The sequence below is a fragment of the Phoenix dactylifera genome, unplaced genomic scaffold (genome assembly GCF_009389715.1).
Source record: "Phoenix dactylifera cultivar Barhee BC4 unplaced genomic scaffold, palm_55x_up_171113_PBpolish2nd_filt_p 000797F, whole genome shotgun sequence".
In the NCBI taxonomy this organism is placed as follows: Eukaryota; Viridiplantae; Streptophyta; class Magnoliopsida; order Arecales; family Arecaceae; genus Phoenix; species Phoenix dactylifera.
Window position 1 is genome coordinate 21,100 of NW_024068164.1, and position 23,781 is coordinate 44,880.

The 23,781-nt window shown below is 39.4% G+C and overlaps 3 protein-coding genes across 6 annotated transcripts; 2 read left to right on the forward strand and 1 right to left on the reverse strand.

The window, feature by feature from the left end:
- Positions 1-819: 819 nt before the first annotated feature.
- On the reverse strand, positions 820-4,565 carry LOC103700928 (endo-1,4-beta-xylanase 5-like). Its single transcript, XM_026802165.2, has 7 exons — positions 4,443-4,565; positions 3,217-3,373; positions 2,630-2,802; positions 2,424-2,531; positions 2,159-2,305; positions 1,408-2,049; positions 820-1,278 (listed from the first exon to the last, which is right to left on the reverse strand). The coding sequence occupies exons 1-7, from the start codon at positions 4,563-4,565 to the stop codon at positions 943-945; spliced, it is 1,686 nt and encodes a 561-aa protein (XP_026657966.2). The 3' UTR covers positions 820-942.
- Positions 4,566-8,948: 4,383 nt separating this feature from the next.
- LOC120103812 (receptor homology region, transmembrane domain- and RING domain-containing protein 1-like) lies at positions 8,949-15,075 on the forward strand. Of its 4 annotated transcripts, none has more exons than XM_039120396.1 (5): positions 8,950-9,283; positions 9,415-9,657; positions 13,517-13,573; positions 13,691-13,912; positions 14,427-15,075. In XM_039120396.1, the coding sequence occupies exons 1-5, from the start codon at positions 9,103-9,105 to the stop codon at positions 14,513-14,515; spliced, it is 792 nt and encodes a 263-aa protein (XP_038976324.1). In that variant the 5' UTR covers positions 8,950-9,102; the 3' UTR covers positions 14,516-15,075. The 4 variants fall into 4 exon arrangements, with proteins under 4 accessions (XP_038976323.1, XP_038976324.1, XP_038976325.1 ...); XM_039120397.1 differs by having other exon boundaries at positions 8,951-9,283; positions 13,697-13,912; XM_039120395.1 differs by having other exon boundaries at positions 8,949-9,283; positions 13,517-13,912; positions 14,020-15,075.
- Positions 15,076-18,618: 3,543 nt separating this feature from the next.
- Positions 18,619-20,776, forward strand: LOC120103809 (thiosulfate sulfurtransferase 18-like). The gene is made up of 6 exons (XM_039120381.1): positions 18,619-18,741; positions 18,834-19,016; positions 19,098-19,171; positions 19,246-19,316; positions 19,402-19,455; positions 20,447-20,776. Exons 2-6 carry the CDS (start codon positions 18,850-18,852, stop codon positions 20,534-20,536), a joined length of 456 nt encoding a protein of 151 aa, XP_038976309.1. The 5' UTR covers positions 18,619-18,741; positions 18,834-18,849; the 3' UTR covers positions 20,537-20,776.
- The last annotated feature ends 3,005 nt before the right edge of the window (positions 20,777-23,781 follow it).

Here is a 23,781-nt window from a genome sequence, read left to right on the forward strand (position 1 = left end):
ATTTATTTGTCAAATCAGCGTTAATAGTAGATTCCATCATGTCAATCTTATTCATTAGTTCAGTAAATCAATGTAAAATAACTGTATGTCAATTGTCGGTGCACAAATATAGCTGTTCAATGCAATTTTTGTATCATGCAATATAAAATTATGTATGACACATTAAGCTGCATGTCAAATAACAATCAAGAAGTTTCGACGCATCAATTTTTAATCTTTTTAATTCATCAAAGAGTTAATAAGAAAGATATTGTCTTTTTCAACAAGCTTTTCTTTTCAATTTTTCCATGTGTTTAGCTTCCTCTGCAAGTTAAAAAGTTCATGGAGAAAGGCTCGTTACCATAACAAGAAGCTGACCGCTATGCTTGGGGGAGGGGGGCTCAAATCATAGCGAAAGCATTAGCATAATATCTTCAGGCATAGTAACAAAAACGGTCCTTCTCTTAGTCCTTTTTGATGATAATTAATGGTGGGAACTTCCCCTTTGCAGGTTAAATTCAGAGAGAAGAGGTAAAGAATCAAGTCAAGGACAAGAAACTAAACTACTGCAGCACAGTATATGCACTCATCTTCAGATGGGAGGAGTTCTCGAATCACAAAATATATTTCCCCAAGTGTTCGACATGGGTCCTCCCATATCATACTTGACTTGAGGGGAAAAAGAATCACAAATTGCGGCATGTATTGTTTATAACATGAATCATCCGCTTTCCCTTTGCATGTGCAAATGCCTCGGTGCAATGAACAATTAGCTACATGGCTGAACAGAGTCTCAATTTTTAAAAACCTATTAGGTCCAGCATTGTACAGCAAATTTGCCTACGGCGGGCTTGTCATTATCCTACTGCCACTTGACAATGCGAGCACGAGGACACTGATGCATCGGAAACATTGGCTTCCCATACGCCATTTGGATCATTAGTTGCTAGGAGGAAAGAATTCTCAGAGCTGAACGTTCAAATGCTTTGTCTCGTCTCCTCGACCCAAGGAAAATGTCGTCTCTGTCGATTTGTTAGCGTAACTCACAGAGACCTTGTACTCTCCCAGAAATCCACTGAAGGTATACAAACCATGGTCATCCGTCACCCCCGCTGTTTCTTTTGTTTCCCATTCCTGTAAGAGCCTGTCCACAACGTCTCCAGAAGGGAGGTTGTGAAAGTCCTCGTCTGTGAGGCACATTTCGTAGCACCCATATGGATGCAGTGCTGTCCATAACATTATTCCATTCACAAATGGATAGGAGAATCCTTCTCTCAGCACCTCCTCAAGATATATAGCCTGCAGAAGATTTGAAGAACACAAGATCAGATCGATGCTAAAACATAGTCTACGTTTAAGACATGAAAAAAAAAACAAAAAGAGCTTATAGTTGCAATCTATATTAAGACATGAAGAGAAACCTCTCACCTGTGTTTGATGATCAAATATGTGGTTTATGTCGACCTCCGTTAACCAAATGGGAAGGTCTAAAGTAGCCAATTTATCCAGCACAGCTCTCATCAGAGGCAGGTTTGGCTTGGTGAAGAAATGCCCCTCCAATCCGATTCCTTGCAATACGGCTCCTGCTTCCTTCAGCTCCCTTAGTCTTGATATATAGGAATCCACCGTTGAGTTCACATCATCACACGTCTCCAGGACATTGAATTCATTCATGAACATAGTAGCAAGGGGGTCAGCTTGTTGGGCCGTGCCAAAGAATTCCAAAGAAGCATTGGGTCCAAGCCGTTGCTCGTAGAAATCGAAGTGCAGCATCTCGTTGTTGACGTCCCAATGAACAAACTCCCCCTTGTACCTGGACATCAAGCTCTGGATGCGAGACTTCGCAGCTGATCGGAGGTCGTCGCCGGTGAGGTTGCGAACCCAAGATGGGGTGACGCTTGGGTTCTCCCAGAATATGTTATGGCCACGCGCCACAACCTTGTTGGCCCTGATGAATTCCAGCATCTCGTCAGCTAGAGTGTAATTGAGCTTCCCTGGTTGGGGCTCTGTCGTGTACCATTTAAGCTCGTTCTCGAAGACTGCCGCATTGAATCGCTCCAGAAACCAAGCCTTGCAGCGACATATGTTTTAGTAGAAAACAATATTGGATCAAAATACTTCTTGAGCACTTCGGTAGTAGAAATGCAAAGAGACTAAAGTTGTGCAAAAGATTGTAAACCTGATAAGGTAAATTTCCTACGATGGTGCTGGCTATAGCAGAGCCAAATGGGAAGTCTTTCGCGAGCTGCTGTACCGATACGGATGCTCCGATCACTCGATTTCCCTGTGTATCTGACACATGGATGACCACCATGCGCTTCCTTTTCTGCCCAGATAAAGCGCTGCCATTGTTAGAGATTTCAACTACATGATGTGAAGAGAAACCTTGGCCTAAAAATGCTACAATATTCAAGAACAGAGCAATAGAAAGCAGCAGGGAGTACTGTTCTGATGTTGTCTTGCTGGTGCATCTCCCATTGCTCGACCGAGAATGGCTGCAGTGAAGCACTTGCCACCAAGATCTCGATCCCATCGACCTCATTGGTAGTGTTCTGAATTTAAAAAGAAGTGGAACTTGTGCGGTTAATTAACTCGGGAGCAATCAGGATCGTTGTTACGTTGCATGCCAAAGTGTCAAAGTTGAAGGCACCTGAAGGAAAAGTACTGAGGTTTTGGAGGACGCATCGAGGATGAAGCCACCCTTGAGAAAAGACCAGCAGCCATTTTGTGCCGTTGTTGTTCCTACGCATCTAAATTTCGAATCATCCGTTGCTAACACTGCTCTTATGAGAGCTGAATCAGTTCCTTGGATTTGCACCCAACCTGCCGAAGATGAATCACCTAAATGAAAATTCTGGGGTATTTTGCGACTACGGAGTGAAGAACTCTCGCTCGACATGGTAGCTAATACGATTTGCCAAAATTGACAAGCATAGTATGTAATACGTTCACTCGCCTATGGAAATCGAGCAAAGTTGACAGAAGGGTGGATTATTTATGTGCATTCAGATAAAGGCCTCTAGAATGTAATGCTTAATATGAATCACATAATTGTGTGGGATTTTTCAGTGCCTCGAACTTCAAAGACTTTGTTTGATAAACAAGTAATAGAATTTCCAAAAAAAAGATAAACAAGTAATGAATGTATCAGTAATAAGACCAGGCTCTCCATTCTAGTATCTGGCAGAGCATGACAGGACCATCTATATATGAGGAGTGAAGTTGCTGGAGACTCACATGAGAAGCTGTATCTTGTGGTCTCGGTTAGGTTGCCCAGCACAAATGCCGGTCGGTGAGCTCCTGTCTCCGTCGTATCGTATGCCATTGGAATCTCCCCATTCTCGGATTGTAGGATCCCACCATTGTAAAGAGGAGGCTCAGGGTCTGGTTTGCACTGAAATATTAGCAGATGAAATCGATGTCAAGTGTCGTGGAGACTTCTGTGAGATCGAAGAGCTTTATTAAATAGAAATCTGGGATCCATCCATCAATTGGCCGATGTATCCACATCAAAAAAACAAAAAAAGAAAAAGAAAACATTTAGTAAGACAGGGCAACCAAGATTCCCTGCCTCACTACAGAATATTGTGCAACCTTCAATAGTTACGATTAAAAAATAGATAGCCATCAAACAATATGCACCATATAGTATGGTATGTCTTTATAGATTGTTAGATTTTGATAGTCATCTATTTTCTGGTAATGGTCATAGAGAACTACACAGCACTCCACGGTGCGGCCGCACACTGCATGGGATCCACGTTCAAGACATGGACCTTAATTTCGTGACCATTCCTCAGAGCATCGGGCACAAGGGGCAGCTCTACCCTACCCCACCAGCCTTGCCACGGCGCGTTCCTATTGGAACAGAGTAGTTTGTTTTTTTTTTTTGGTCAAAGATAGGAGGGGAGGGGGAGAGGCGAGCCTCACCCGCGTAGCAGCCCCCACTGAATCTTCCTTACACTAGAAAATGTTCGATGCATGTCGTAAATTTCTGCGTACCCCCTCCAACTTATGGGCTTCCTCCACTGGGCTCGTCACCCATGTGTGAGTACGTCATCCCAGCGTCACCTCGGTATTAGCGGACCAGTAGCACTCCCACCAGCAGCGTCCAGGCGTGGGGCATCCGGTCTCCAAATTTAATCGACGCTGGAGCATTTTGAACCTGGACCATCCTGGTGGAAGCCAACGCCCCGTTCCATCTGTGCTACTATCTTGGTGGCAACAGAATAGTTTGTTTGATATTTAGACTTTCTATTCGCATTGGATTCAGTCTGCCCTCATTTGGGCATAAAAGAAGTAGCACACGATGGGCTCGGCCCGGATACATATCACTGCCAAAATGAGCCTGATTCCGGCTGGGCTGTGTGTTCTCGAGCTGGCTTGGTGTGACCACTAAACCGATACTACCAATGAACATATCGAGCCAAAGATCACGAAGTGCCGAAGGCAATAACAAATACCTCGGTATAAGCAGAAAAATCGTACCACGGTCCCTCTGCAGTGCAACGAAATATACAACATGATGTCGTGTCAATGCCAATCAAACATAAGATGAGAGAGAGAGCGAGAGAGAAACTGACCATAGGATGCAGCAAGAAGGTGTGAGGGCAAGATCAACCAAGGTAGAAGTTTCAGAAATAGAGCAAAGAAACCATGGGACAAGCCTCTCATGCTCCCACTCATTGGCAAGTTGCTTGCTGTGTTTGTGAAGTGTCCGTTATATCCAGGTCTCTGCTTGTGTTCATATAGGAGAGTGGAAAGCTTAAAGGAGGAGCGGCTTGGGAGCATGAAGAAGTTGATGATATGATGGGGGAGATGGTTGACGGGTGCCGGCGGAATTCTCGAAGAGATCGAAGGGCTGAGATCACAAGGAGCGCACTGCTAGTCTTTCATTTATGGTTCGCTCACAAGGAGCGCGCTGCTAGTCTTTTGTTTATGGTTCACCATGCCTCGTTCATATGTTCTCTTTATAGAGAATGCTAACCCCCATTCGTTCTCTCTCTCTCTCTCGGGGGAACTCTCGTGGATTGGTATACAACGCTTGGACGCTTCCTAATTTGACCCGTTAAATAATTTATGTTTGCATGCAGCTAGCCTTGCAAGCTTTCACCAAGCAAACCTTTTGAAATAATATTTAAATATATATATATATATATATATCAAGCTTTCACCAAGCAAACCTTTTGAGATAGTATATATATATAATAGAGATTCAGCTTGTGCAAAGCTCTTCAGCTCTTCATACACTGTAAGTGTAGTGGTATCTCGGTCATTAATAAAGTTTATTATTTAATATGCAATAAACATTAATGATATATAAATTTATTAACAGTCTTAGTGTGCTTGGCCATTATAAATTTATTACTAAATGTACAACATAAATCAGGTTATTAAAATATTTTATTTATTATAATTTCTTACACTGTCATATTGAGTTCAAAAAATAGTTTAAAAAAAAGCGAGTGCCAACCTTCGTTCTTTCTTCTTTTGTCCCTGGGGAACTTGAGTGGTTATTATTTATCTGACGCCATGGATTAGTATATAATGCATGCGCGCAATATTTGTCTAATGAAATGGATTAGTATATAATGTGTGCGTGCAATATTTGTCTAATGAAATGGATTATTATCTCCTCTAAAATAGAGGCTCAGTACAGGACTTCTGATATGGATGCTAGTATTAACGACACCAATCTTAATATACTCAACCATCATTATAATTTATTAATATGCTTGATCAAATATTAATGACAATAGAATTAAAATCCATTAAATGTGCTCCATCACTTAATATGCAACAAATATTAATGTGCTCGATCACTACTAAAATCCATTACCTAATGTGAAACAAAATTTAGGTTATTAAACTTCTATTTAAATTTGTTACATTATCATATTGAATTTCAAAAATTACTAAAAAAAATGTGCGCCACTCATTGAGTGAGGTCAATATTAAAGAAATTGGTATTAATGATGAGAGTTTTTGCACTGTATAGAATCATTTATTTCGACATTGGTATTAACAACACTAGTATTAATAATGAAAATTTTCCTTGGTAATTATTAAAGTTCATTAATGATGAGCGTTCTTACAAGGCAATCATTAAAATTCATTATTTAATGTGTGGTAGAAACTTGTCTCTTAAAGCCTTCTATTTATTATAATACATTACATTGTTACATGGTATTTCATGGAAAAAGGAAAAAAAATTTACCTTGCATATTTCATGAGTTATATGCTAGTTTATTATGTATGATATATAACTAAAATAAAGCTTCGGTTCATATTGAGTTCTCTATTCACCATATGAATGCTCAAATTAATAATATGTCTCAACTTAAAATGCGGTAGTCTTAGTTTTGTTGTGTTTATTTAAGACATCAAGTGAAGTATGCTCGAGAAAGAGATCAAGAAAAATATTTTACTCAAAAAATAAAATAATATTTAACTAGATATATAATTGAAAAGATATATAATTTTTATTATATAATTTTAAAAAATAAATTACAAAATTTCTTCTAGAATTAGTGATAAATTACCGTTATATCTAATAGTTTGAAAAACTTTAGCTTACTCTCTTACAGTTTATTTTTATCCAATATTTTAACACATAACTTAGAAAAATATCAATCAAATCATCAACCATAAATAAGACTCCAATGCTATGACAAAAAAAATTAAAAACTTACTAAAATAACCTTAATTGATATAACAACCACGTTAGGAAATAAGAAAATATTACTTGAGACATTTCATCTGTTGATGGGATCATGGCAATTAATCAGATACATTCTCCTTACATTTATCACGTGCATTGCGCATGTCAAATAGTAGCTCTAAGATGTCATGTACATCACACACGTCTCAATTGTTGGGATCCTAATCATCACAGTTTTTCATCAAATCTAAGCACAACAGCCATGTCATATTCCTTGTTTATTTTCAAACTATTTTGTCTTTCTTATATCTTCCAGGGGAATTATAAGGCTGCCTTTTCACCTCTGTGTTTTCAAATGCTGTCCATCATGCTATGAGAGATTGAATCATGCCTTTTCACACTATTTTTCTGAGCACAAACTATTTGTCTTGCAACTATGAGAGATTGAATCTCCTGCTTTACACCTCTTCCTCTTCAAATGCTGTCCATCTTGTTGAAGGGTAGTGTTTCTATACTTCAAATCTATTGGGACATGTTCCATGAAAATATAAACCTACATTGCAGCCCACAAAGCCGAGGTAGCTCGGAAGCATGTATTGTATGGAGTCTACTTAAAAAGCTGTGTCGTTTGTGTAGCATGCTTGCTAAACTGCGTCCTTTGTTGAGTTCATGATCCTTGGTTGCCTCAGTGTTGCTTTCTATTCCAGGTATCGTTTCCATGGCAAACTCAGGTCCCAAAACTAATGGGTCCCAATTCTTCATAACGACAGTCAATGCAAGCTGCAGGTAAAGGTCTACCTAAACTGATACTGCTTCATTAATGGGATTCCAGGTTGGATGGCGAGCATGTTGCCTTTGGCAAAGTCATTCAGGGTATGGACACAGTCTATGCGATAGAGGGGATCGCTAAGACTTACGATGGGAAACCAAGCAAGAAGGTTATCATTGATGCCTCAGGAGACAACCAAAGAGCCAATGGTAATTGGAAAGCTTCAACTCATTAGTCACAATCTCTTTCTCGCACATCGAAGCAGATGCTGCTTTGGTTACAAGTGTTTCTCTGCTATTACGGCCATTCCAAATGAGTCATATTGGGATTGCACATTCAGAGGGAACCAGTATAATTTGCAAGGAGTTGCGTATATATAATTTGTACCCACCATTCAATTTCAGGTGCTACTATGTTTACTTTTTAACTTGTGCCTATTAGCTGTAAATTATAGCCATATAGCTGCCTCAATGGAGGCAAGCGATATTTCAATATAAAGGTGCTATAAAGTTGCATCTTACTCATGTAAATTATGTTGCTTCCCAAATAGAGAGGGACTCTTGTGATATGATGGTTCTGAGAGAGAACTGGAGACAAACATAAAACAGTTTCAAAGGCTTCTTAGGGCTACATACTTAGTTATTCCTTTGCTGTTCGGTTGGAAAATTTGTTGGATTAGTTGGTTTACATGCATTGCATCTCATTGCGACCTTCAGGTTAAAATTGAAACAAGGGTATTTTGCAAAAATAGCTTGCTTCACTATCCATTTCGCAGATTTGTGCTGTCTTTTTTTTCCCTCTCTCAAGAATAATCCAATGTTTGAAAATTTTTGAACTTGGCTTCATAGACATACTCCAGACTCCAGTGTGTAAGTGTGCAACGCACCAGTACATGCATTTGGTATTCAAAATATCTATCCATATAAATTATATTTCCTTGCACTGTCCAAATATGAAATCTTGGATTCGCTGAAATTTTACATTTGATCATGGTTGACAAAAATTTTCATTCCCAAATCTTGATTTCAACGGTCATATCATATTTACTTTTTCACCTCTCTATATAGTTAGTATGCTTTGTGCATTGAATAGTCCACAACTATGCGGACAACAGAAACCAGTTTGTGCTCTTATAGCCGTTGGTAAAAATCTAACTGCAGATGATGTGGATGGGATATCAATTTCTCGGAGTCCATGGCCCCATGCCCCAAAAAAATATAAAAAATATTTTTTAATAACTCAGATAAATTAGATTATTTGGATATAGATATATTTATAAAAATTAAAAAGTATATTTGTAAAGAGACTAATAAGGTTATAAATTGGGTTTGTGGCCGTCTATTTTTTTTAAAAAAATATTTTAAATATTTTAAAATTTATTATTATTATTTTTTGAATATATTAACGTTAGATCGTATATATTCATCAGCCGCAGAGGGGGGAAAAAAAAGCACTGTAGATAGGCCGCTTCTCATCAACTCTCGTATTCAGTGACACGTATTCCCCGGCGACAAATGAAGTGATGTATGCGCCGTGGGCGATAAATGAAGCGTTATCCTCACGCCTTCGTGTTGCATCATCCCATGCGTCCGACCGCCTGGCCTTTACCAATTTCCCACATTCCCTGCGGTGCGGACACATCACGGAGAGGCGACGGAGACGATTACAAGGATAGACACAGAGAGATGAGGAGATGAAGTGTTGTCGCCGCTCCTCCTCTTCCTTCTCCAAACCCTGCACCGCCACCACCTTCTTCGTCTCCTACTCCTCCTTCCTCCTCGCCCTCTCCTCCCTCCTCCGCCCCTCCGCCGCCCTCGTCAACCTCCGTGCCAAGTCCTTCTCCTTTACCTTCCTCGACGCCCCAGCCCGCTTCGGTATTTCTCCAATTCCTTCCTACTTCTAGGGTTAGGGCTTCCAAATCTTTCTCCCCCTTTCTCCCCCTTCTTTAAAGATTAGAAAATGACCTGATTTTCTTCTTCTTCTTCTTTCTTTTGCCTGTTGTCAGCTGTTCCTGTTCGTGGCTCTGGGGTCTGTGGAGCTCTGCACACTGCCGATCCTATCGATGCTTGCTCTACCCTCCCGAGCAATCGGACCGCTGTAGGCCGAGGCGGGGGTTCGGCGCATTCCGATTTTATTCTTATCGTGAGAGGTGTTTGCAGCTTCGAGAATAAGGTCAGGATCGCTCAGGATGCTGGATACCAGGCTGCAATCATCTACGACGACCAGGAGAAGGGCAGCTTGTACTCGAGTGAGTATATAAGTTGTCTTTCTTATTTCTTTCCCAAATTTGTTCATGTCTCTATGTATGTAATGTTATCTCTGAAGGATTGCTTTTCTGTGGCGTCCACGTTGTTGACTGTCAATTAAAACAGAATAGGATTTTTAACCCATTAATTTCGGGTTTGCTATGTCTAATCATTGTTTCCTAATTTAAGCGAATACTTTGTTAAGGTAAAGGGATGCTTTAGTCTGAACGTGCAATTCGATAATTCATCTATATGATTGCACAAACCTGAAAAGGTATTATCAAGTGAAAGATGCAGGAATAAGTTTGTTGTTTATGTCGAGACAGTGATGTTGATGTTTAAATTCTCAGGATGGTTAATGGTTATTCGGGTGCTGTTGGGAAAATGGTGGTGGAGATTTATTGGTTAAGCAAACCTTGAGATGGTGAAAATCTCTTATATATGTTTGTTTGTCATTGGAGTGGTAAGATTAATTTTTGAAGGAGTGGAAATGGGTATTTCATCGGAAGTATGTCCAAGGGTGACTCAGTATATTTTTGATGGGAGGGGATCTAGTGTTAGATTTCAAGTTTTTGTGAGAATGGGTGTCTGTTAGCTTTACAGTAGGCATATCCACACAATTTTGAGGTTCGGTTTGTCGTATGTCATGCCTGATTTAAAAATTCATGTTGATCAAGGTATGGGACATGTGGTGATGAATGAGATTTGATAATCTTAGTGCCTTTAACATGGATATCATCTTCTGTAGTTTTATGTTGAAAAGGCATTGGCATCTTGTCAAAACATTTAATTCATCTTGTTATGTACTTCCTTGTCATTCTGTGTTGCCTCCAATCATTTGGATCTTTATCTCTAGTACAAACTAACCAAAGTTAGTATGGCTGGATAATTAAATTTTCTGTGAATTGATCCAACATAATAACTAAGATGCATAAGTTAAGAGTCGTTAGAAGAAAAAAAGGAGAGAAAAAGAGATAGATGTATAAATTCACTGGCAAAGGCTTGATCTAAGAAAACAAGAATTCACCTTAAGGAGACAAGAGTATTCCATGTTATAGCATCATTTCAGTATATAATGATACATATGTTACAGAAGTCACCTTGATACCCTAGAGGTTGTTACAAATCCTCAATCATTTTTAATAAACATTAGCTATATCAAAAGTCTTTTAAAACAGAAACAATCTGAATGGGAAGTGAATATTCAATCTAGCAGAATCCAACTTGTTTTGGACAATGAACATGTAAATTTTATTTATGGCATCAATATCAAGCTAAACTTTGGTGGTTCGTCCTTTATAAATTGGGCCTAGTTAGAATTTGAACATGTAAGACTCCCATTCCGATTTATATGAATTCTTTCAGGTTTATGATTTTTATGATTTGAATAAAGTAAACATCTACATATCATCTCAAGTTCTAGTTTTGTTCAAAGTAACTTGAAAAGGTTGAGCAATAATTACAAAGGGCTCCTCTTACAATAGAAAATTAATCACCTAATATCTGTCCTATTTAAGCCCAAGCCTGGCACTGATTACTTCAGGCCTTTATGATGAAGTGGGAGCCAAATCATGGGGCTTAACTTTTGATCTCAGGCCCAACATTTATTTGACGGACCTTTAGAGTCGTTGGGTTGGATGCACCTGTTTAAAGCCCTATTAATTCTAACAAGCTTAGATTAGGTTAATTACCTTGTTGGGCCATATTTCATTTAGCCTAATTCAGTCCATTTGACTCGTGACTGCCACCTAACCAAAATCCCTCTCTTTTGATGGCTAAGTGTTCTTGTCTTTTATGTTCCTCAGGAGAATTAGGGAAGGCTGAATGATAGTGGATTAATCCTATGTTTGTAATAGAGTATTCTCCTTCTTATAGGTTCATGAGCCAAAAAGATTCATGTTCGAAACCTATAGGGTGTAACCAAATGACTCATGTTTGGTGAGTGTTAACTTTCATGAAGTTTGATAGTGATGCTGTTATTCTAATCGTCAATTGCTGGAATTGTAGTCTCTTTTGAATAAGTTTCAAATATTGTTACTATTATCTAGCAGTTGATGTTGGTGCGATCAACTTTTGAACAGCCTCTTTTTACTTAGTCGAAAGCAAAATCTAATATGAAAGGGTTGATTGAGTTTTAACCTAAGGGAAGGTCTAATTGGACTGTAATTTTACCTGTTCAGATAGACAGAAGACCACAGTGGTACTAATTGTCAGCAAAAATGATAATGGGAGAATATCTCTAAGTAGTATAAATGAATAAGATGTAAGGGTTGGGGATCAATGTGTAAGAGGCTGGATTTATAAATCTAAGTATGAATATACATTTTTCATTCCCCCCGTGGTTATGGAGTTGTTCAGGTTATATGTGTAGTATATCTTGTTGGGGGAAGGTTATAGAAGTATGACTGTGAATATCGGGGATTAAATGTAAGGAGATACGTTACACTGATGGAACAAGTTTATATTACTGTTTAAGGTTAACACACCTTCAGTTATTATTCAAAGAAGTTATGACAGAAAAATCTTCTTTATTAGACAGTCCTCATGAAGGCAGATAAACAACTCAAGTTTTACCAATTTCTGCCAAAAGAAACAATCATAAAACAGATGGCCCTGGAACAGATCATGATGCAAATAGTCTGATACAGTGGTGGTAAATAAGAGATGTTGAAAGTGGAAGAAAGGCAAAGAAGACAAAGAAGACAGATGTGGAGCTGACAACCAAACAATATTGATTGATTCATATGCTCTTATAGATTCTTGCCAAGAACATCTAAGCATTTTGAGTTCTTTTATTTGAAATCATTTCCACATTGAATCACTTCCAAATGCATCACAAAAAGGTTCCAGTGATCATAGATGGCTCTCAACCTATCTGTAATGACCCTTAAATTTAATAGACATAACCATGCATTGCGAAGTTGGACCAAAGGCAACTGATCTAGAACTTTTAGGAAACTACAGAGTCCACCCCAGAAGTTAAGCTAGCACATTGGTAAAATTAAATTTATAAGTTGTTAGGTTCTCTCCACTTGATACACCAAATCAAAATCCTTACTACTCAATAACATGCAAATAAACAAAGAATTCAACTTTTCATTGTTTTCATTTTTTTCTTGAGTGAAAATTTCCATGTTTATCTAATTTAGTTTGGTTTGTTTTCACCACAGGAGTCTCATGTAGCATAAACTGAGAATCCTATTTTGTTAATCTAGTCGAACAGGTTTTCATTTTGCAGTGTCTGGCACATGCAAACATTTCATTTAGTGCATACATAATTGTATGTACATTAGCAGCATAGGCCACATGAGGACATGCATATGTATGTGCATAGATCTATAACCCCTGTGTCAACATACTTGGATTTTGAGAACCTGTTATGTTCGACACTGGTATCCAATTGTGCGATGTCAAATCCATGTATATATCGACTGTGTAATTGGTTATTACGATTAATATACTTAATTTATTCTTCATGCTTCATGAAGGATATATCATTGAGATGGGCTTGGCATTCAATCCTAAGTCTTGGCCAGATTGTGATGTCAGGAAGTAGTTGGTTTGCCATATTTGTAGATTAGTTCAAGGAGGGTTTGGTTGACTTGAAGCGAATCTATATGTGGATTTTATGCTTGACTTTTTTGTCAACCTTGTAGGATAAATTTATCCTAGGCTTTTGTTCCACTTGCTTGGGTTGATATAACAATCCCAATACCTGCTTGCCCTATACTGCTACTGTGACAACTATGGCAGATCCATATCATCTTTTAGTCCATTCATAATGCTGCACACTTTTGTCTCTTGTGCAGTTTCTTGTCCCTCTTTTACACTGTCAATTAATCATTTGTTTTTTGGCTGTAGTGATCGGGGACTCCACGGGCATTTATATACATGCAGTATTTGTTTCAAAGATGGCAGGTGAGACACTAAAGAAATTTGCTCGAGGTGAAGAAGGAGAATGTTGTATAGGTTCTTCTATGGATGAGACTGCTGGAACAGTGTTGGTGATTTCTTTTGTCTCACTTGTTGTCATAGTATCAGTTCTTGCAGCATTTCTCTTTGCTCGAAATTGTCGGCTTCTAAGGCATGGAGCCCATAAGCGGCCTCCTAGTATGAACAGACAGGCAGTGGAACTACTTCCTTCTTTCACATTCAAAAGTTCCTATGTCAATAGCAAGCGCATGGCAGAAACTTGTGCCATTTGTCTTGAGGATTACAGAGATGGAGAGAGACTGAGGGTTCTTCCCTGTCTTCATGGTAAGCTGGATTCGCATATTTAGTTTTAATCTATTCAATGAAAAGTTATACTTGTTTTAGTTGAACCATTACTTGATTGCTAATTCTGTTGTTGGATGACAACCGAGGGGCTTGTGTGCACTTGAAAACCAGATGCTTCTTTGGACAAGAATCTTGGCATTTATAACCGCAACATGACCACTTTAGAATGTTTGATTCTTGGGCTGTCACCAGAGCTTATACTTTTAGATTCTACTGTCACTTGAAGTCAAATGTGATGTTCCCTGCATGGTGAATTGTAAAATAGCGTGTGTTCTTCAAACCTTGGAACGGTTAATATCTTTTAATTCCTGAGTATTAACTAAGTTAAAACCTGTGTTCCTGATGATAAGGACCTGGCAAAATTACTTTCTGCATTTGAATTTGGTTACATGAAGCCAGACGCAGGTGACTACTTTAAGCTTATTAATCATGGAGGATGCGATTTGCATCTTTTTCCCCACTTGTCAACATTAACTCATAAATTCCTTCACAGATTTCCATGCAGTTTGTGTGGACTCATGGCTGACGAAATGGGGAACGTTCTGCCCAATTTGCAAGCATGAAATGAGCTCGGGAGAATAGGCTACCTGATTTTAAGCAAATCAACTTGCATTGGGCTGAGTGATGGAATAAGTTTGGCAACTATTTACGAGTTATCCATCTTCTACTCGTGTTGCATCTGTAAGTGGAATAAGATTGGCAGCTTACGCTTCCGCTTCGAATGTCAAGGAATTTCGTGCCTTCTGTAAGATCCGAGGGGTGTGCATATGAATCTAGAGCATGCACTTCTCTATGGACAATGCAATGCAGGCAAAAGCTGGGAGCAATCAACTGTCCTTTCCAACCATCTGTTTCATGCTTCTTGTCATGTTTGCCTCGTCATGCTCTCATTTATTAATCCTTCTACCCATTTGTGCATCTTCTGTATTCTCGTGTACCCTTCTGAGAGTACTCGGTGTTTAGCTGTGTTCTGACGCGGATGTGTCTCACTCGCGTGTTTGGTTTTTGATGAGCATGAGAGGGTGTTGAGCTGATACGGAGCTGCTCGGGAACTGGCACTGAATTGATCTCTTCTTTTAGCATGTAACCTATTTTTATGATGTCAGCATACAGTGACTGTATAAAATGACTGTTTGTTGTAATCTTCTTCTTCCTCCTCTTTTTCTTCTTCTTTTTTTTTTGTACCGTGATAAACCTTGTATGGGAGTCTCTGCCCTTACCTCCGATATTGGAGAGACGGTACGTCCGCTACTAGACCTGCTTATCAGGCAGGCCGGGCCGGGTTCGGCCCAGGCTAAGCCCCACATATGACCAAAACTAGCTAGACTGGAGCCCCATCTGGCCTGGTAGCTTGGGACGTCGGGCCGGGCCTTGGGCTTTTGTGATCGCGGCGTCGGCGAGAGGGGCCGGGGATGATGAGGCGACGGTGAGAGGGGCTGGGGATGATGACGGCGAGAAGTGGGAGGGCAGACTGCCATGCGGAACTTCTCCGGTTGACCTGCCCTTTTTTGGTCTTTTAATTTCTCGGGTTGGCTTGCTTCTGTTTTGTTGATTCCACTTTGGTGGTTAAATAACGGGAGCCTTGCATCATCTAGAAAACTGGCGTGCGCATTGCGCATATAAAAATAAATAAATAAAAATAAAACGATATCAAAAATGAAAAATATGAATAATGAGATGAGAATAGAGTGAATAAAACGAAAAGTCGCTCCAAAAAAAAAAACGAGCCAATAAAAAATAAAGAGTTTTTTGCATAAATATCCTCCTAAAATATTAGATTTCACTTGAATATCTTTCCAAAATTGATATTTATATGTATATCTTCGTAAAATACTTGTTTTGCTATTATATTCTATTTTTATTTTTGTTTTTGCATGTATACCAATGCTATCTAACGACGCTAAAAAATTAACGGTTTTAAATTAAAATAACTAAAATATCCTTAATGGATAGACATGCAAATAGATCGCGATCCCGATAGTAGAAAAAGATAGGGACAATAGCATAATTTTATATTTTATTTTATTTTTAATTAATATAAATATAATTTTTCTTAATATTGTTAAAACAATCGTTATATTAGGGGCATTTATACAATAACAAAGTTTTATGAGGGTATACATGCAAATATCAATTTTGAAATGGTATTTATGCAAAATTCGATATTTAGAAGGATATCTATACAAAAAATTTAACAATATAATTAAATGAAACCATCTCAGTTTAGCATATGGAAAGTCTTGATTGACCAAAAAATACTGATAATTTTTTCTCCATTCAAAACCAACCATCTAGAAAGAGATTCGGCTACTATGATTAGATAGATCCAGGGCTGTGTGAGAGTAGGAGATGAGCACTCACGGCTATGGAACATCCGTGGCTTTTCAGATTACTCATGCTTATCATAAAATGAACAACGCAGTTGATTGGGTCGTCTCATTTGTTGTGCAGCATTTCAGCTGCTAACTTTCTGAGAGCTAAAAATTCGCTCCACCTCTCCTTTGCATCACTTCTTTATTCTGATTTTTTTGAATGTACTCATGTTAGAATAATATGGTGTATCCGATTGAAACACACACACACACACATACAAAAAATAAAAAATAAAAAAAAAATCCACCACCCTAAACCACCTAAAGTTAGACGCGGTTTCACGCGTACCAAATCTGGAAATATCTTACGACCAAAAATTGCAGGTCATTGACTCCTCCAAGCGGTATCACTTAACGACCGTCTCGACACGGTATAAAATGATTTTGACGAGTATTACATGATGAGTCAGGCTTAAGTCGATGTTTGGCAATGCTTCCACACACCAACCTAATTGTGTAACAAATATATTTGACGCAGAGAAATGGAAGTCGGGTGGCTATGTTTGGTCTTCAGTCTACCGGGGAGAACAACTAGAGTCCGCAAAGTGGAAAACAGGAAAGAATGACGAAGGATGTTAGTTGTGGAAACTATAAAAGAAAAGCATGTATAAAGAGTATATATAAATTAATGAGAAATTGGTTTCTACTTGTTTTCCTTGGAGTATTTTGAGGTAAGGGTAATTCTATAAATAAGTTAAATTTTAATCAACCAATTAAGCAAAAGCTATTCCTCTTGTTGGCTTGATTTTGTTCTCTTTTTGTGCATGGATGCATGCTAAAACACACCTTTACTCTTTGTTAATATTTTATTTTTCTCTTATGCTATAGTGAGTCTTAATCTCTTGGTGTGTGTCCAGACACCATCGTTAGTTATTTTTTTATCTTATATACTGTGACATAAAAGAGGTCTATATATAATTAAAAGGATATATAATACACTTCTAATGAGATCTTGCCCAATCCAATATTGTCTCTTCCTTTCTTTTTTTCTCAATTCTAGTGCTTTCAGCAAAGGATTAGTTTGAACAAATCTCTTGCGTTATTTATAGATATATCCGAAGTATGTTGAGTACAACCTGGTTTTCACACTGTTTGCAAATACGTGTATCATAATTTTGGAGCAACCAAATTGAATTTGTTCCTTAAATATGTTTCCCGAACACTTGTATATCCTTAATTAGCTATGTTTTTTCCTGTAAATATGACATAGCCAATCCTGCATTAATTTGATCACAAAATGCTTGAACAATGATGGTGATGTTGAATATTCAGGGCTTCTCCATAGAAATACTTATTTGACCATGCACGAGAACTGCTTTTCTTGTTTGCTTGCCGAATATTGTTGTTGAACTTGCTTTGGAAGGCAGAATAAGACCACCTGAGCATCATTTATGGCATCGGATTGCATAGTCTAAAGTGCATCAGGTCTCGTAGCCACCACTAATATTTTACACGTATTTCCTCAATCTCGCTGGTGCTCTATTAATACATATCAATTTTTTAATTAAAAAATTATATATATATAATTCAAATATTTTCAAAACTTTAGAGGATTTTTTTTTTTTTTTTTTTTTTTTGCTTAGGCAAAAAAGCAAGGGGGAGAAAGAGACAAGCTCACCTCGGCGTAGCAGATTCCACCCGGCCCTCATTCGGGTAGGAGAATATTCGATGTGGGTAAAACTGACCGTATGTTGGGCGAGCCGGCCGTTTTTACTTATACCCTCCCCATTCGTGGTCCGGCTCGGTTACTCCTCTGGGCTCCGATTCGAACCTTTATATGAGTACATCACACCCGGCACCACCGATGCTATCAGCGGAACAAATAAGTCCTCCCACCCCACGTATCCGAGCAGGGGGCATCCGGTCTCCGTATTTAATCTGCGTCCGTACATTTCGAATTTGGACCGCATGGGTGGAAGTAAAGGCCAGTTCCACTAACCTACCATCTCAGTGGCGTGTCCTGCCTTTTAGGCCCAAAATTTTTGCCATTTTGCATGCATGGCCGACATCATTCTAACACGACTAATATTAGAAGTTATTATTAAAAAAATTATTTAAATAAATTAAAATTATTATAAGTTTAGAATGAAATAATTCTAAATTATATATATTTTTTATTTTTTAAAATATAAATGGTGTTGCCTGCCCTCGCCCATTACGTCCGTACAAGAAAAATACTGGACAGATGTCGCGCCTCGCGTTCAATTGGAAGTTGATATGTTACAATTCCCACTTCAGGTCACCTAAGGGGAAAACCTCTCCTTCTTGCTCGTAGAAAAATAATACGGAAATATGGAATCGGGGGACCTTTCTATCCCCGTCGGCGCCGTTGGAGAGGAAAACCACCGGCGGCACCCACAGACCCTCCCTCCTTCGCCCTCCGATTCTCGCCTCCTCTTCCTTCTACTTTGATCCCTCGACGAGTCCCATTTTAAGGTAACCAAATTAATTCCCTCTAATCTTTTTTTCTCTCCTCACTCTCCCTCCCAATTTCCCCTCTATTTTTTTTCTAATATCTAATTCACCAGTAAAGAATAGAAGGCCATGGCTTCTCATCGGGCGTTGAAATGGTTTTGTTCTTGTAATGTTATCGCCTTGTTTCTTCTTTTCCTGTGGCCGCCTCTTTCTGGTAGCTCGGAAGCAATTGCGACCGTGGACGTCCACGCCGCGAAACGCCTCGTGTACTCCGGCCACCGCTACCTGGACGTCAGGTGCGCTTTCCTCTCTTCTCCCTTCGCCTTTCCTTCTTCCCCCTTATTCTAATCTTCAATTTGTTTTTACTAATTCATTAGGACGGTCGAGGAGTTCAACAAGGGCCATTTGGAGAACGCCATAAACGTCCCCTATCTCTTCTTCACCCCACAAGGTAAGCCTCTGCTAATTTCTTTTCCTTGGAATCGATTTCTTTCATGTCATTGAAATTGTGGTAACGTGGATCAGGAAAGGAGAAAAATCTCAAGTTCGTGGAGCAGGTCTCGTTGGTTTGCGACAAGGATGATCACATAGTTGTGGTAGCTCATCTTCAATTTTTCCTCTCTTTTATTTCCCTTTTCTCCTTTCATGTGGAAATAATTTTTTTTCCTTCTTCCTGAATAGGGATGTCTAAGCGGAGTGCGGTCCCTCCAAGCTGCTGTGGATCTTCTCGACGCTGTGAGTGGTTTCTTCCCTTCTTCTTACAGATTTCGGTAATGAAGGAGCGAAATAAAAGCAAAAGCATTGAAATAAATAAGAAGTTACAGAGAAAGCTAAGAGCCATGTCTAGACTTTATTATACCACTAGATGAAAGACACCGTATTTTAATGTGATTACTAAAAATCTGAAGAGTAAGCTACCATAAAGATAGCCTAAATTACCGAGGTAGTAGCACGGTGAGAATGGAGCTTTGATTTCAACCGGAGTGGCCCAGATTTGAAACCCGTGGGCGTCGATTAAATGTGGGGACCGGATGCCCTCCTATCTGGTGAAGTCGTGCCATTATTTAGGCGGTGCTGGTGTGATGTATTCATACGGAGATAGCATGTGGGGCTCTGCCACAGATGAAAAGAGTATGAGTAAAAAATATTCCACCCGCATCGAACACTCTCCAGTGGGGAGGGAGCTCAGAGAAGGTTGCTAAGCAGGTGAGATTCTTCTCACCCCCTCTTCCCTTTTTTTTTTTTAAAAAAAAAAAAGAGAACAAGAAGAAAAAAAAAGATAGCCTAAGAAAATTGTGTCTACATTTATAGGTTATCTCCTTTTAATTTGTTTTTTTTTTTGATGTAATTCTCCTTTTCATTTGTTATACCTTAATTTGTGCTAAGAACCTCCACACTGAGGTAAACTAGGTCAAGCTTGTTGCTCTTTCTCCTTCACTATAGAGTAAATTGATCTGCTAACCATATATAATTTAATCTATATGGCTGTTCTAATCTATTATAGATCCAATGACCTTGTAATTTGGCTAGAAAACTAAGCCAAATCTATAGAACTGCCGTGGATTTTAGTAAAGAATACAATCAGGTTCAGCTTGAACCAGAAAGGAAAAAAAACTTTCAACCCTTAGCTCTGTGGTGCTAGCAGACATGGCCATTCTTTTGGAGTGGAGATGCATGGTTTTGTTTTTTATATGAAATTGAGGTGGTGTTTTCAATTAAATTGCAGGGTTTCAAGCATGTTCAGAACATGGGAGGTGGGTATGCCGCATGGGTAGAGAATGGGTTTGCCGTGAAGAAACCTCGAGAAGAGCTGTAGTGCTCGTGTTAAGTTGATTCACATATGTACGTCTATAGAAATAAAATAATATTGAAACAAATATCAGCTAAGAATATGTATAGTGCTATTCTTGAATTTAATGTGTTCAGGTTGTATCTTTCATGGTAAAGAATGATTCATCTTCTTTTGCGACGTCGATGTCGATTGTTGGATCATGTAGTAGCCGCTTCAAGATCTATATCGATGGATGAAAGGAAAAGTTTGGAATGCTTTGAGACATGTGTGGGTTCCAACAGTTGATATCATGAAAAAAGATCAATCATTCTTTTGTGCAAAAGATACAACCTAATCCGAATTCATTAGCACTGGTTATGATAAAGTAGATAAGTTTATAGTGCATGAGGGACTGCAAGGATCTTTGACAGTTTGTCCAATTGCCATGCTAAGCCCCAGTTGTTGTTCCAAATGCTGGGAATTTTTGTATTATTTTGATACTGAGATCAGAGTTGAATTTGCACATTAAATTCAATCATGTTAGCACACCTAAAATCCATGATTGTTAAAGCTCATAATGCTCCAGCAAATGTTTTTTTTTACCTAAGAAATTTATATTTGATTATTATATATGCATGCATTTAAGGATCATATACCCATTAGCAATTCTCTCAAATCTCAATCCACCTGAACTCTTCTCTGATCTCGACCAGGGCTGGATTTGATCCAACATGTCTGGTACAACGATCAAAATACTTCATCGTTAGGCTGCATGACACCTTCTAGAGTTTGTTCCAGCCCTTGCACGAGTTCGATGCAGTGCATGCATGAAATACGAGATATTAAGTAATTCGCACTCGCTTGATTTAGAACAGAGTCTACAAAGCTCTCAAGATGCCCATGATATTTCATAGCCGATGCATCTAATTGCATTCCACAAAAAAGTAGGAAAAGAAGGGAAAGAAAAACGAAAAAGAGATTGATGGGAGACAAAATGGATCATCCCATTCCGGCATGGAGTCATCCAATTCTGGCCGAGTCGGCCGGAGAGGTAGACTTCAGCCCCGCCAAGAGCCAGGCGGACCTCGGCCAGAGGCCCAAGCCGACTTTGTCAAGCATATGTCGCGGCATCCAAGCATGCCCGACCTCGCCCGCAGCCGTACCTGCACGCACGCCCACGCTCGCACACATGGCCGAACGCCTCAGCCTAGCCAGCCCCCTTCTATGAACCATTACTTGTTGGCTATGCCATGACGTGCCAACCAAGGGCAACATTTTGTTGTCTCAGCCATGCTTGCTATCAAGGGTCATATTCTGCCACACCTGCCAAGGGTCATATCTTGCCGCACCTGCCAACACGCCGCCTCCAGCTAATGGCCCATCAATCACAAATCGGCCCGAGACTTCAAGTAACAGCTGAAACCCTCACCGTATAAAAAAAGGGGTAGGAAAAAGCCCTCAGTAAGTTTGGATAAGCCTGGACAAGCTTTTAAAGGCATTCTTAAGCTTCTACGAGCTATTTTGAGCTACAAGAGGCCATCAAAGGCACACAGAAAGCTCTTCTCTCCACAAAAAGGCCCGGCTAACTTAGCTATCGAAGGGCCTTCGTCGGAATCCCCGGCCAAGGCTCTGTGCAAGTACCTCGGAGCGCAGAAGGTGGCCCTTCTTCTCCGTCCCAGCCGGCGTCTTCTCGGAGGCACCCCGGAGCATCGAAGGTGGCCCTCTTCTCCATCCCGGCCGGCGTCTCCTTAGCTTCTTTCCGGCGTGGTCACTCTCAGGTCAGATTTCAACCACAATAGAGATCATGCTATCTATGCTGAGTTTGGATTTGAGTCAGGAACCATTACTAGAATGGATGATGTCTGGTTCAAAATGATGATCAGTTCGAGTCATCGTCGTACATTTCAAGTTTCTTAAGCAAGGAATTTTTCTTCTTCTTCTTCTTCTTCTTCTTCTTTTTTTGTCTGATTTGGATTTGAAATCTCAAGAACTCAAAATGGCAAGAAAGAACAACCAAAGTTATCAGCATGCACAAATAATGATAACGAGGTTGCTTGTCCTGTGAAGACAAGTAATCTTCCTCTGTTCCTGTATCAGCCAGCCAGTCTCAGCTTGGCTTCCTTGTGAGATGTGATTAGCATGGAATAGTTGGAGGATTCTCTCCAAGATCCAGATGTCTTTTAGAATAGGATGGTGACTAACCGAACACAACCGAGGCCTGTTAATCCAATTAATGGCTGTTAATGAATCCCCTTCCAATCATATTCTACTGGCATTCAACTGGCAAACAGCATCCTTCAATCCTTCCCATGCTGCTCTTATAAACTTATCGAGAAATAAATGCTCGAGCTCCATTATAAATAATTAAAGATTTAGCGCTCTAAACTGAAATACAAATGGATCCAAGTTCAAACTGCTCTCGAGGTTACACCTCTTGTCTCGCTCTGATCAAATGAGCCTGCGGCTTAGTCATTAAAGCTCATCTTCCTCTCCATGTTGGCACTTAAGAGTAAGATTTGGGAATGCCTCCATGCATGGAGACCTGCTCCATATTGCAAGATTCCAGGTCTTTCCCGTGAGAGAACATACTGCAAGAGTCAATTCCCTGATAACTCCTTTCCAATATCTTATATTGGAGTCTTATGTCATTATTTTTGAAAATGCCTTGGAGGTTTGTGTTGCTGATCCAAGAGGTCCTCCTTTGGCTCAGCCGTTACTTTTTTGTAATGGGAACACTGCGATTGTCTCTGGCCGATGACGACTTCCACTCAAATCATGGCACTAGTAACTTTTTTAACCTAACTCTTAACACGACCTTTGTTTTCATTTTATTCGTACCTGATAGCAGACTCCATCATCCCATTCTTGTCTCCTGATTTGCAGCAAAGAATATTTTTTCACAACCCTTTCCCTTTGAGATCAGGGGTGTCGATCATACATCAAGGAGCCTAGAACTGGACCTTCTTCGTTATTAATCCTGATTTGCAAAAGGCAAGCTGCAGCATTTCTAGCTTTCGCGAGCACATCATACCTTGGATGGCTCAAAAGGTCTTCTCTCATGAACTGTAACGGGAGCCAAAACTGCAAGGCGTAATAGCCGTGATTGGTGAAGGAAAATGATTCCCCATGATTGGTCCAGCCCCATGGGAACACACGAACCACGACTTGTTGTTCCAATCACATGCTGCCTTGTTGGATAATCGTAATATAATATATAATGCCAACATAATATTATATATATATATAAACATTGTCATAATATATTGATGGTATATTGACATATCAATTTT

Bases quoted from the DNA above. Each gene is read 5' to 3' on its own strand.
- LOC103700928 (XM_026802165.2), bottom strand. From the start codon at position 4,565: ATGGTCAGTTTCTCTCTCGCTCTCTCTCTCATCTTATGTTTGATTGGC. The intron at 3,374-4,442 runs GTATTTGTTATT...CTAATATTTCAG, and splicing joins ATTTTTCTGCTTATACCGAG to TGCAAACCAGACCCTGAGCC. The intron at 2,306-2,423 runs GTACTCCCTGCT...TTATCTGGGCAG, and splicing joins AGCAAGACAACATCAGAACA to AAAAGGAAGCGCATGGTGGT.
- LOC120103812 (XM_039120394.1), top strand. From the start codon at position 9,103: ATGAAGTGTTGTCGCCGCTCCTCCTCTTCCTTCTCCAAACCCTGCACC. The intron at 9,284-9,414 runs GTATTTCTCCAA...GCCTGTTGTCAG, and splicing joins CGACGCCCCAGCCCGCTTCG to CTGTTCCTGTTCGTGGCTCT. The intron at 9,658-13,516 runs GTGAGTATATAA...TTTTGGCTGTAG, and splicing joins GAAGGGCAGCTTGTACTCGA to TGATCGGGGACTCCACGGGC.
- LOC120103809 (XM_039120381.1), top strand. From the start codon at position 18,850: ATGGCTTCTCATCGGGCGTTGAAATGGTTTTGTTCTTGTAATGTTATC. The intron at 19,172-19,245 runs GTAAGCCTCTGC...AACGTGGATCAG, and splicing joins TCTCTTCTTCACCCCACAAG to GAAAGGAGAAAAATCTCAAG. The intron at 19,317-19,401 runs GTAGCTCATCTT...CTTCCTGAATAG, and splicing joins AGGATGATCACATAGTTGTG to GGATGTCTAAGCGGAGTGCG.